This window comes from Eucalyptus grandis, chromosome 6, assembly GCF_016545825.1.
Source record: "Eucalyptus grandis isolate ANBG69807.140 chromosome 6, ASM1654582v1, whole genome shotgun sequence".
NCBI lineage: Eukaryota > Viridiplantae > Streptophyta > Magnoliopsida > Myrtales > Myrtaceae > Eucalyptus > Eucalyptus grandis.
This window is the reverse complement of record NC_052617.1, coordinates 43,180,666-43,192,729: the sequence shown is the minus strand read 5'-3', so window position 1 is coordinate 43,192,729 and position 12,064 is coordinate 43,180,666. Positions and strand designations below refer to the sequence as shown.

At 40.1% G+C, this 12,064-nt stretch overlaps 1 protein-coding gene across 2 annotated transcripts; it reads left to right on the top strand.

Annotated features, from left to right (window-relative positions):
• Positions 1–1,544: 1,544 nt before the first annotated feature.
• LOC104450026 lies at positions 1,545–11,842 on the top strand. 2 transcript variants are annotated; one of them, XM_039314189.1, is made up of 8 exons: positions 1,545–1,715; positions 2,226–2,469; positions 2,767–2,890; positions 5,312–5,661; positions 5,750–7,535; positions 7,954–8,207; positions 9,519–9,606; positions 11,434–11,842. In XM_039314189.1, the coding sequence occupies exons 1-7, from the start codon at positions 1,639–1,641 to the stop codon at positions 9,588–9,590; spliced, it is 2,907 nt and encodes a 968-aa protein (XP_039170123.1). In that variant the 5' UTR covers positions 1,545–1,638; the 3' UTR covers positions 9,591–9,606; positions 11,434–11,842. The 2 variants fall into 2 exon arrangements, with proteins under 2 accessions (XP_039170123.1, XP_010062714.2); XM_010064412.3 differs by having other exon boundaries at positions 11,422–11,842.
• The last annotated feature ends 222 nt before the right edge of the window (positions 11,843–12,064 follow it).

The following is a 12,064-nucleotide window of genomic DNA, read 5'->3' as shown; positions in this document are numbered from 1 at the left end:
GCAACCTCCCTACAATAAGTGAGAATTGGGCACTCTGTACTGTAATAGGGGTGATAAGTTCTTACCTAGAAACTAATTGACAAGGTCAATTCCCAGGTTGTGGAACTGGGAATCAGCCATCCAATCCTAGAATTGGATCGATTGATCCGGTTTGATTATAGGGTCGGTCTTAGTCGATGATGTCCTTCTCTATTTTTTTTTCCGGGTTTCTTCTATTATTTATAAGCGAGAGTTTCCCAAAATTTGTTAAAAATAATTTATTAATTAGGGTTTGCTTCAAAGTAAAGAAAAAATTAAAAGATCTTGGTCAGTTCGGCTCCTTATGTTGAACTGAAAATCAGACTGGTCTCCGACCCGATCTGTTGAGTCCAATCTCTGGGTTGGATCAAGATCGATACACACCCTATTTTGAAGAGGCTTTAGCTTTTTCCTATTTTTTTGGATGTCTTATACAAATTATTTAGCTTAACTAATTTTCATGGAAGTATGTAAATCGCTCCAATCACGTGCAATGAAAAAGAATATACTCACAGGATGGGAACCTCCAATCACGTGCAATGAAAAAGACTACCCACAGGATGGGAACCTCCAAAAGGGGGTTCCGATTCCTAGGACATGGTCTCAAAGACTACTTCAATAAATGGAGCACGCTGCGATTCGAACATCGAATCTACTGTAGTCGAACTAAACTTTTGACCATTCCATCAACTGTTTCTAAAGTTAGTTGATTTTCAAGAGATACGGTCTAAAGGAGTTGGGAATCTTCCTGGCTAAGTCATCTTTGAGCTCGTTGCTCAAAATGGGCAGCACATGTTGTTTCTCGTCCGCCACTTTCGTCCTGATATTCATAGGGTCCGCCACCGCTCAAATCCTTTTGAGACCTAAATCACCAACATTTCCCCCTCCTCGAGCGCCCTCAACTGCGTCCGCGGCCCTCCGCCCAAGCCGATTGGAGTACAAAAAATGAATTGGTAAGACCAACCAAATTTTTCGCGAGCTCTTAAGCTGTAGTTTCACGAAACGAATTGATCGGATCTGGGCTCGCTCATGCTTACTCAAAGGCTCGGATTTGCCGTATTTGAGGATAAAGAGTGGCGTTGATGCGGGATTGAGAGCTTTGGATAAATAACACAATTATTATTTATCTCACCCATATAATTGATTGTGTATAGAATAAATTTGCATGAAGAGCGTGATTATTAGAATCAAATTAAAAAGAATTACCGGAGGAGATGAAAAAAGGAAAAAGAAATAGGAAGTAAAAAGGAAGAAAGCATTGTCCAAAAAAAAAAAAAAAAAAAAGGAAGAAAGCAAAAGAAAAATCGCCACGGATGAAATGGTCTCTACTCTAGTCGCCGTTCGCAATCTCAGGCAATTATTTGAAATTTGACCGGAATCCAACCTCGGCTCAGCCCGAGGGCGTTAAGGGTAAATCGAAGGGCAGTTCCGTAAAAGCACGCCCGGCGCCCGCAGGTTGGGAGTCGGGGAGAAGAGCACGGTTCTGCCAAACGAAAAAAAAAGGGTAGCTTTTAACCACAATCAGCTTAAAAACGCCCGCGAGCCTCTGACAGCAAGAGAGAGAGAGAGAAAGAAGTGGAGGAGGGAGACGAAGAGGAATTCGCGCGGAGGTCGAGGAAGATGAAGGACGAGGACATCAGCTCGGGCGGCACCAACAACGACGCCTTCGCCCTCGCCAGATCTTCTCCGGCCGCTAGGTATTATTATTAAACCTTCCCCCCTCCGCCCTCAACCCCCGCCCCGGGCGCGCGCGCGCGAGCTCGTCCGCGCCCTCTTCCCCTTTCGTCCTCCTCGAAAGCGACGGGCGATTCGTTCGCTATGCCCCGAATGCCGCCCCCGCGAGGGCTCGATTTCCACCCCCCCGCCGCGCGAGAGGAGCCGCGCCCGGTGCGATTCCGAAGTCGCGCGATTTCCCCTCGCTAGGGTTTCCGGCTGCTCTCGTTTCCTTATTGTAGAGTGAGGACTGGAGAGCCGGTGCTTCGGGTGGGGCTGGGATCGAACGACGGCGTCTAGTTGTTTTGTAGTTTTTTTTTTTTTTTTTTTTTGGCTTGAACTCTATCCGGCATTATGGGGTCGAATTGGGGAGTGTTGGGTGTTCGGCGGAATGCTTCGTCGAAGCGCGCGTGTTTTTTCGGGCTAGTAAATGCTGCTTCTCGTAGCTGTTGTTGCGGTTTTGCCCGCTGTTGACGATCTGAGCTTTTCATCAGTTCCGCTGGGGCCTCGTCTCCTGCTATTCCGGCCAATGCCGGCAGCGTGGAGTGGATGGGCCAGACTTCTAAGGCCGGTTCCCAATCTTTCGCCGGCTGGCATCCCCCGAAGGCGTCCTTGAGCACCACCGCTGCTGGCTCTGCGCTTGGATCGTCGCAAGCGTCGTGTAGGCCTTGGGAGAGAGGGGATCTGCTCCGGCGCCTTGCTACATTTGAGCCTTCAAACTGGTTCGGGAAACCCAAGGTTATAATCTGTCAACTTTGAAGTACGAGAGCTCATGCATACTGCAGTCAAGTCTGCTCTTGTATTTTTACTTTTTTTTTTAGGTCTTTGCTTGTTGTATGCAACTGCTGGGTATTATTTGGGTTTCTCTGCTCCCATTAAGGTCATTAGCAAGTACCGGTACCAGTAGGGCTATAGTATGCTTTGTATTTTCATATATGCACGGTTTTGAACTGCTTGAATTGTTCAGTTATCAGTTTACATTCTGTCGTATTTTGTAAATGAAGAAAACAAGAGTGTGTGGCAATGCTTCTGCAGGATGTCAGCTCCCTGGCTTGTGCACGAAGAGGGTGGATTAATATTGGTTTGGACACTATTGAGTGTGAATCATGTGGTGCAAGCTTGAAATATGATCCATCAGCTTTCGTGGTGCTTTCTGGAGGTAACTTTTTTTTATCAATCTAGCTCATCATTTCTTCATATCATGTTAATTCTTACACTTTTGTGCCCTATATACTAAAAAGCTGATAGTAGATTGTCTGGAAGTGTGAATTCGTAGTTTGAAGTTAGCTCTTTAATGCTTGGGATCATGATATGAATTTTTTAGCAGGATATTGGCTTGTATATGTTAGCATGTTGCTGGATGTGATCTGATTGTCCTTTAAATGACGTAACTAGAATGAGAAGTGCTAATATTTTGAGGAAGAGGAATGAGTTTGATACTTGATAAGTAAAGCCAATATTGTTGTGCTTGATTGGCTTATGCAAGTAGGTCCGTAGGATGTGGATTGGAGACTCAAAGCATTTACCTCTTGATGCAAGACGAATGATTAAAGTACTTCAGTTGATGTAAGCCAGAAGATCTTTCTGTATGGCATAATTAAGTAGTTGAACCGCTTTAGATAAATCCAGATTATGGACATTTTTCAAAACTCATCTAATTGGGTTAACTGTGAACTTCACCTAGTCCGACAAACTATGCCACAGCATAATGATGTTCTAATGTAGTTTCATGATGCCCTAAGTACCACATTGATTGGTAGAGAGATTGTTGGATATCCCTTTGGGGGGGCTTCACCCATGTGAATTTGGTCAGGGTTGTCACAGATGATACAGTGACTTAGACCAGGCCGTCACAAGTTTATTTAGATTTCTTTATGATTGAATTATATCTGAGGAGATGGTCTTGATGAATACATTAAGCAGGGAGGTGATTGAGGTTTGTCTTTTGAATGCGTGGAGTGGACTAGGACTTTAATGATAAGTTTGAGAACATTCGCAAAGCAGCTTCGAACTCTGAGTGGAAGTAGCTGGGTAGCTGCTTCGGGCTTTCAAAAAGCAAGATTTGAGCTCATAAAGGTTAAAAATCGCCGTATCAAAACCAAAACTTTCACTCAAAGAACTTGTAATTCAAAACTACCGAACTCACCATGGTTTTTAAAATAGTTGGGACACCTCAGGTGGAGAGTGATGGATTTGTATCCTGTACAAAAAATTGAAATTACAAAGTAATTGATAAGTCATTGTGAATTGGGCTCACTAAAGTGTTCTTTTGGCTCTAAAGCCTAAATATTACAAATAAATTCAGGCGGGCAAGTAAATTTGAGTAGCATTTAGTAAGTATTTATAAGTGCTTGTAATTTAGCAATTGGGTTCACCATTTAATGAGCATACTTATAAGTACTTCTAAGGCAGTCAGTAAGGGATGTTGAGGGAGTGGCAACATATGACTGAAGGGCTATCCATCTTGGAGATCTGTTCACTGGGTTATGAAAGGAAATTCTTGCAAAACCAAAGAAACACTGTTGCGGTATGTTTGGTAGACTGGAACAGCCAGAAACAAAGATGTCATCCCCTCATCTATTCCTTTTCAAGCGTTTGGAGCAAATTTTGTGGGTGGAATCCCAATTCTTGTAATTTCTGAGATCGTTATTCCACTGCCTAGGCCCTGGAATATTGAGTCCTAATATGGTCTTCAAACATGATAATACAAGCAATAATAATGTCCACCTTTAGCCCTTTTTCTACTATTAATGATTTGGTAAGGTTGAGACCTCATTCCATGTGCAGATCTTTCATAGTTTCTTGTCTAAGCACACATTGAGATGCTCCCTCCCTCCCTCTCTCTCTCTCTCTCTCTCACACACACACACACACACACACACGTGAGTGCACTGAGAGGATTATCTAGGTGACACAAGACCATTATTTTGAGGCATTTGGGAAGAAAAATGAAGTCAAAATTGATGCAAAAGAGGCAAGGATGACATTTGTGGTGTTGGTTGGTGATGAAGTAGAGATGGGAGTGATGGCTATTGGGTGGTTTGGTCTTTTGAATGTGTTATGTCTACAGCCATTGAAAATTTTCTTTCAAAAATCAAATGGCTGGGTTTTTTTAATTCAGTGTGAAGTTGTGGACAATTTAGGAAATGTATGCTAACTATTTAGTTTGGGCAATTATTTAAAATGTACAAACATATAAAGGAAAAAATCTATTGGGTTTCATTATTGGATTTATACATTGGAATGGTCATACTCACTCTTTTTTCAACTCCTTTCTATTCGATTCCTTCCTACTGAACATGGCCTCAAGGTACTTCAGCAATTGACATCAGGCATGACCGATAGTAGCCACTTGGTTTTTTGACAGGTAAAAGAGAAGCCATTTATTAAACCCCAATGCCTCACCAATGATAATATGGAGATTATATCTGGATTGTCTTGATTTGGCTCTTTTAGTCTGTCTGCTGAGTAGTTAAATTGAAGACTTGAACAAGTTATAGGTAGATATTGTGTAACCATCACATTAGTTTGCATATTTCCTGGTGTTGTGATCTTCATTCGCCATATATTCTTCATGAAGCTGGTAGCTCTGGGGAAGACTTTGCTAAGCAGCTTGACGGAGGACATAAAGCATCTTGTCCTTGGAAAGGAAACAGCTGTCCGGAAAGCTTGGTGCAGTTCCCTCCTACTCCTCCGTCAGCACTCATTGGTGGTTATAAAGATCGCTGCGATGGCCTCTTGCAGTTTTCAGCCCTACCAGTTGTTTCTGCGACAGTTGTTGAGCAGATGCAGCTTTCTCGAGGATCCCAGATTGATCGTTTCCTGGCTCATTCACAGACTTATGTAGCTGGAGAATTGGGCTTCAAATCTGAACACGTTGGTGGAATCGAGCCTTCCTTCAAAGACGAGAATGTTACCGCATACTTTCGTGTAAGGAAATGCTTGAAGTTTTATTGATAGATTTTACAATTCCTTCTATTTGTTTTCAATCGTCTGATGCTACTCTTCTGTTCGATAGGCACAGAAGCTTATAAGCCTTTGTGGATGGGAATCAAGATGGCTTCCGGATATTCAAGATTGTGAAGAACATTCTGCTCAGTCAACTCGAAATGGATACTCCTCTGGTCCTGTCAAAATCCAGGGCCGTTTAAAAGATCCTGCTCTGAGCAAGAGGGCTTTCTCAACGTCAGCTAATAAAAACTACGGGAACAGTGAGGTGCCTGGCACGGATTTTAAATGTGAGTCGAGGTCACCTTTGCTGGACTGTAGCTTATGTGGTGCCACAGTCAGAATCTGGGACTTCTTGACTGTTTCTCGTCCAGCTCGTGTAATCCCCAATGGCATTGATATACCTGAAACGAGCAAGAAGATGACATTGACACGAGGAGCAAGTGCTGCCAGTGGAATTAGTGGATGGATTGGTACTGATGGAGCAGAGAAAGAGCGGCTTGATGACCATGATGAGGCTGCAACGACTGGTAAAAGAAAATTAACAGCACATGCAAGTGTAGATTTGAATTTGACGATGGGCGGTGGGTTAACCTCAACGCCAGTGAACATGATGATGATGTCAGAACCATACCAAGATGCTGATATGGGAGGGGATTTAAAAATTGGTCAGCCTTCTGGGAGTGAGGTTGGCGATCGTGCGGCTTCATTTGAATCAAGAGGCCCAGGTACTCGTAAACGAAGTGCAGATGAAGGTGGAAGTACAGTTGATCGGCCACATTTAAGGGTACACCCGGCAGACAGTGTTGAAGGTACTGTTATTGATCGTGATGGTGATGAAGTAAATGACAGCAAGCAGTATTCAGCTGGCCCTTCGAAGCGCATTCGAGAATCTGATGCCTATGAAACATATCGTTTCTCATATCGTAGAGATTCATCTGAAGCTGGTCCTAGCCATCCCCTGGGTTATGACATAGAAACAGATGCAAATAGAGGTTATCAATTTGACCAAATGAATGATCATGTCATTGCTTTCCCATCGACTAGAGCTTCAACTCATGTGTCCTCTGTTATTGCTATGGACATAGAATGTCATAGCGCTGATGATGATTCAATAGAAAGCGTTGAAAATCATCCAGTTGATGTTGATGATGTCAATTTTCCTTCAACATCTACATTCATGAATCCAGACTTGAATGATGTATCAGAATTCAACTACAGCAATCAGGCACAGCAGAGTACTTGCTTCCAACCAGCTGTTGCAAGAGTTGAAGGAGAAGCAGGAGTCAGCAGCACAAATGATGGCGAGGAAGTAGTGAACACAGAAACTATGACAGCGCATGCTAGGGATGGGATTAGTTTTGGTATAAGTGGAGGAAGTGTTGGAATGGGTGCCAGCTATGAGGCGGAAATTCATGGTACTGATGCATCTGTTCACAGGTGTGATAGTGTTGTTGGAGATGCAGAACCAGTGGCTGAAGTTATAGAAAATCAGGGACAGACGGGGGAATTTGCTCCCGATCATGGGCATACGGATGATTTTGTTCCCGAAGAAATGGATCGAGAGGACCCTCATGGGGACAGCCAAGATGTGGTGTCCCGCTCAGTGGGGAGGGCAGACAGTGGGTCGAAAATTGTTGGTTCAGCTAAGGCAGAATCTGTTGAAAGTGGGGATAAGATTGCTAGCATAGATATGTTAGCACAAGAAAATATCGCTCATCCATCCCTTTCTTGTAATGCTATTGTGTGTTCTGGATATGAAGCATCAAAGGATGAAGTGATGCAAGGAGGCCAGTCTTCTCCTGCAAATGACGGTGCTTGCCTTGAGTCTGCTTTTGTGGCAGGAAATGGTATAGGTAAAGATTTGCAACTTTATGGACATGAATTTACTGCTTATTGGGTACTGCACTTCTATTTTGTTGACTGGGAGCAGCTATGATGTCAGTGCAAAAAAATTATCTTGTCCTAAGTGTTTGTCAAATGCTTTAACGCACACGGCACTCCAAGTTATCTATGTCCGTTTTGCTTTTCATTTTCATAATTAAGTTGTTTGCCTCCAACATAGCTCTTGCTTCTTAAGTGGCAAATTTTTTATAGGCCCATTTGTACTTGCATGTAGTCCTAATTTATGCATGCGTCCAAATTTGACTATACGACAGCCAATCATAGTTAGCCACTTAGGGAGCAGGTACAGGGTTGGAGGCAGATTTTTTCTTTCATAATTCAACATTTCTACTTTGCTTATCTCTTCCCTTTCTGCTCTTTGGGTGTCAGGGCCACCTGTTGCAGAAAGTAATTATGAAGGTAGTGTTGAATTTGATCCAATTAAGCATCATAATACTTTCTGCCCATGGGTAAATGGAAATGTTGCTGCCGCTGGAAGCACAAGCGAGGGTTCCAGTTCTTCTGCAGTTGCTACAGCTCTTTGTGGTTGGCAGCTGACCCTAGATGCACTTGATGCATTCCAATCACTTGGTCATGTTCCAATCCAAACTGTAGAGTCTGAGTCAGCTGCATCTCGGCACAAGGTTGAGTGGATTTCTATCCGGAACCTTTATTTTTAGTCATGTAGCTGGTTGCGTCTTTTGTAATTCTCTCTCTTCTGGTTCTGGTATTTTCTGAAACTTAAGGGTTATCCTATTAATATAGTTTAATTGGTGAAGGGCAAGTGCTTTAGTTAGGGGTAGATAGCACACGAAACTTCCAGATAATGGTGATGGTGGTGATCAATTGTAGGTCTTTGCTGCAGGTTTGGTTACAATAGTAATGATTAAGCTTGTAATTGTAATAACTGTTACACTGTCGGGCTTATGTGTTGGAATAGCTATTACTTTGTTTAACTTGGAGCTGTAATATGGAATTAATGTCCAAAATGCCTTTATATTAAATATTTTGTAATTATAAGCAATATATTAAGTGATAGTATGAGTTATCTTTTATTATAAAATAAAATAAGTGTTAATTTATGATTAGCTATGTAATAATGTATAAGGCTATGTTAACTAATCAATAATCATCTTCATTTTTATATAGCATTTTAATTGTTGTATCATGCCTTTATATTAGATGTTTTGTAATTATAAGCAATATATTAAGTGATAATATGAGTTATTTTTTATTATATAAATAAAATAAGTGTTAATTGATGATTAGCTATGTAATAATGTATAAGGCTATGTTAACTAATCAATAATACTCTTGATTTTTGTATAGCATTTTAATTGTTATTCATGCATAACGTTACATTAAATGATTAAATGTTGTCTTACCGAAAAATTTCATGAAATTTGTATAATCACACCCACTAATCAACTAAGTATAAAAAATTATCATCATTGATTTACGAGTTATATCAATCATATATTATAATATATATGTATTATACTATATTCATATAAGCAAACAGGCGATTATTTCTCATTTAATACATTACTCATAATTTGATTATCTGTGAATATTCCAATAAATCATCAGAGTATTATATTAGTATTTGAATAACAATTACCATTAACATTAACATAATTAGATTACTTGTGCAGGTTATTTTTTATTATAGTTAGACTATTGGTCTTGTGTGTAAGGAAAAAGTAAGGGGCACTTTGGGAATAGCATGAAAGTTTCAATAGCCATTCCATGAGCTCTTTAGATACAAGGGTCATATTATAACTATTAGTATACTTTATAAAAGTAGATTTGTGAGATGATAGCGGTTATTGCAACCAACCGTGTTGTTGATCTTTCAGGATCTGGAATAACAGTTTATCATGTAATTTTCTTTCTCTTTCTGATTACTAAGTTTTCACTTTTTAGTCTGGTGATCTTGTCTGACATGTTTGCAGGATGAGCACCTAACTTCCAGTCGCACTCTCTTGGCTTGCCACTCCTTCAGCAAAAGTCGGGGGCAAAACTAACAATCTGGTAGTGCAGGTAACCCTTTATACAGTTGACAGTCTCTGCAGTTGCAATTATATTATTAAATTTTACTTTTATTTGTGTCCATCCAATTTCAATGTAAATTAAATGTGGTCTTGTCAAATTTATAATACTGTGGACTATCCAAAGTCACCTTATCTTTATCACATGGTTTTCTAAAAGAAACTGTTTGACTACAAACTACAATACCCAGTTCATACTGCCAGTTTGGATCTGCCTTCTTTTGCCATCTAGCAATTAATATCAAAAGATTGTCCTATGTGATGGTTTTGATGGGGTCTACCTGTTTGTTGTCTCCTTTTATTGTTCTCATCTTTTAATGTGGCTTATTTCCTGTTTTTTCCAGAATACAAAATTTCTAATTTAGTCTTTCATTGTTGTAATTTCCTAAAGTATGTTTACTTATAATTTCTCTCCCTGTGAATAATGGACGAGTTTTCTTTCAAATAGCAATTGAAATGGCACTTTTCTAGTCTTATAGTGATTTTAGGTTCAACAGTTGATAATCTTGAGTGACCACAACTTTGCCATTTAATGAGTCTAGACACAGAGATTCTGGTTGCTTGATATTAAAATTTGTGTAAGCTTTTCTTTTGAAACATATTTATCATACAGAGGATCAAGCCTAGGAAATGCCAATATATCTGTTGCCCTTTTTAGAAGCTTTGTACGTAATGCCACATGAGTTGTGGTTCTTTCAGGAAGGTGCAGCAAATTACTCTTCAGTGATTTTGTCATTAGACCAAGCCTTGTTTTTGCTCTTAAAGAGTATTGGTGGATATGAGATTTTTGTGTGGAGTACTGATTCTTCAATTGACAGTCTTAAGGACTCGCTTACTTTCGGGGATTTGACTGGAGTGAAGACTCGATTCCGGCTTCAATTCCCTTTTTAGCATTTAGCGCAATTTTCTTTAGGTGGCCCTTTCTAGTTGAAGGAATAGTTCCTCTGATATGATCACATATATCAATTGCATTGCAGCACAAAAAACCAAGAATTTGGTCAAAAGGGTACTTCCCTTTTTATTTCTTAATACTTTTAAAAAACATTCTCACATATTTATCACGACAAGACGCGAAATTGATATTCTGAGAATTGGAATATGGATCTCAGTTCGTTCTCTTCCATTAACCGACTTGTTCCATCCCAACCTCATTCCACTTTATCATTTCAAACCTCTTGAGTCATTTTCTTCAATGGTGATCACTGATGGGTAGAGTTCTGAGGACTATCAAGTAATTGATGCAGCAGGTTGGAGCAATTGACCTCTTTGTCATTCTCTTTGTTATAATCAATTATGAAAAAAGAAGTTTGAGAAACCACTACTAACTGATTGATAAATTTAAGTTGTTTGTGAGACATGGTGTAACATTTAAATACTCTAGCACTTCCTCTCGCATGTAGGCTGATCTTTGGTTGAATCAAAGCGTGGGAATGAATTATACTCAGGGAGACATTTGAGGGGTTTAGAGAGGTTTGAACTCAAGATTTCCTGCTCTATACCACGTAGAAACTGTGGGATCACTACCTATTGCTCTAAAAGCATACGTTGTTAAATGTAGGAATTGTCTTTATTCGAATACTTTACATAGAGGAAAAACTTGTTGCAATAATGTCAGCGGGCAGCACATTCTGAGATAGGAATTTTAATGTTGCACTTCCTTGCGAACTTTCTTTCATCGGACAAAGTTTAATACAGTTGTAGTCTCCCCTTTATTTGGACCATACATGTGTTATGTCATATCTATTTGTTGGCTTTATTTCTCTCCCCACATGCAGAGATCTTTGCTTGAACTATTAAAGTTTTATAGGTAGTGCTACTGGTATGGAGTTGCAAGCAAAGCTGCAGCGAGGGCTTATTGTCTACCTTGGAAGTTTTATCTATAGTAATAATCCATCGATGCAAAATGAAAGAGATTTTGAAGAATAACAATTGCATCTTCGTGAAGACTGATTTAAGCATTTCTAGTTTTGGGGCAGCAAATGTTATTTATTTGGATGCTTTTCAGCTGCGGACTATTGTAATCTAGATTTGAGAAGTTGAGACTATGTTCATTGCTTTTCTTTTTCTCTTCGGTGATCCAATACTGTTTTTTGATTAGCCTTTCTTATGAGTTAGGCATAGTTGCTTCAGGACGACAGAGTACAGACTGATGCTCGTGAAATCTGTTGTCACATCACAGGATTTTTGCCGCAGTGAGATAGATAGATAGATAGATATAGTTACCGATTGATTTAGTTCGAACTCAAAGCTCGAATACATTCTTTATTGTTCTTCATTTGAAAGGTACAGAGCCTCAAATTACTGCGATTGTTGCTCCAATATGAGCACATGTCCATTTTAACTAGTGAACTGGGAAAGGATTGGACTTCCACTGGCCAAAAAGTGAACCGCCGTTCCTGAGGTTTTTGCCTGACACCATTTTCAAGGGATTTGACCTGTATTGATCCTAA

Excerpts from the sequence above, each read along its gene's own strand:
- LOC104450026 (XM_039314189.1), top strand. The coding sequence starts at position 1,639 with ATGAAGGACGAGGACATCAGCTCGGGCGGCACCAACAACGACGCCTTC. Across the intron at positions 2,470-2,766 it reads ACTGGTTCGGGAAACCCAAG|GATGTCAGCTCCCTGGCTTG; the intron begins GTTATAATCTGT and ends ATGCTTCTGCAG. Across the intron at positions 8,208-9,518 it reads CAGCTGCATCTCGGCACAAG|GATGAGCACCTAACTTCCAG; the intron begins GTTGAGTGGATT and ends ACATGTTTGCAG.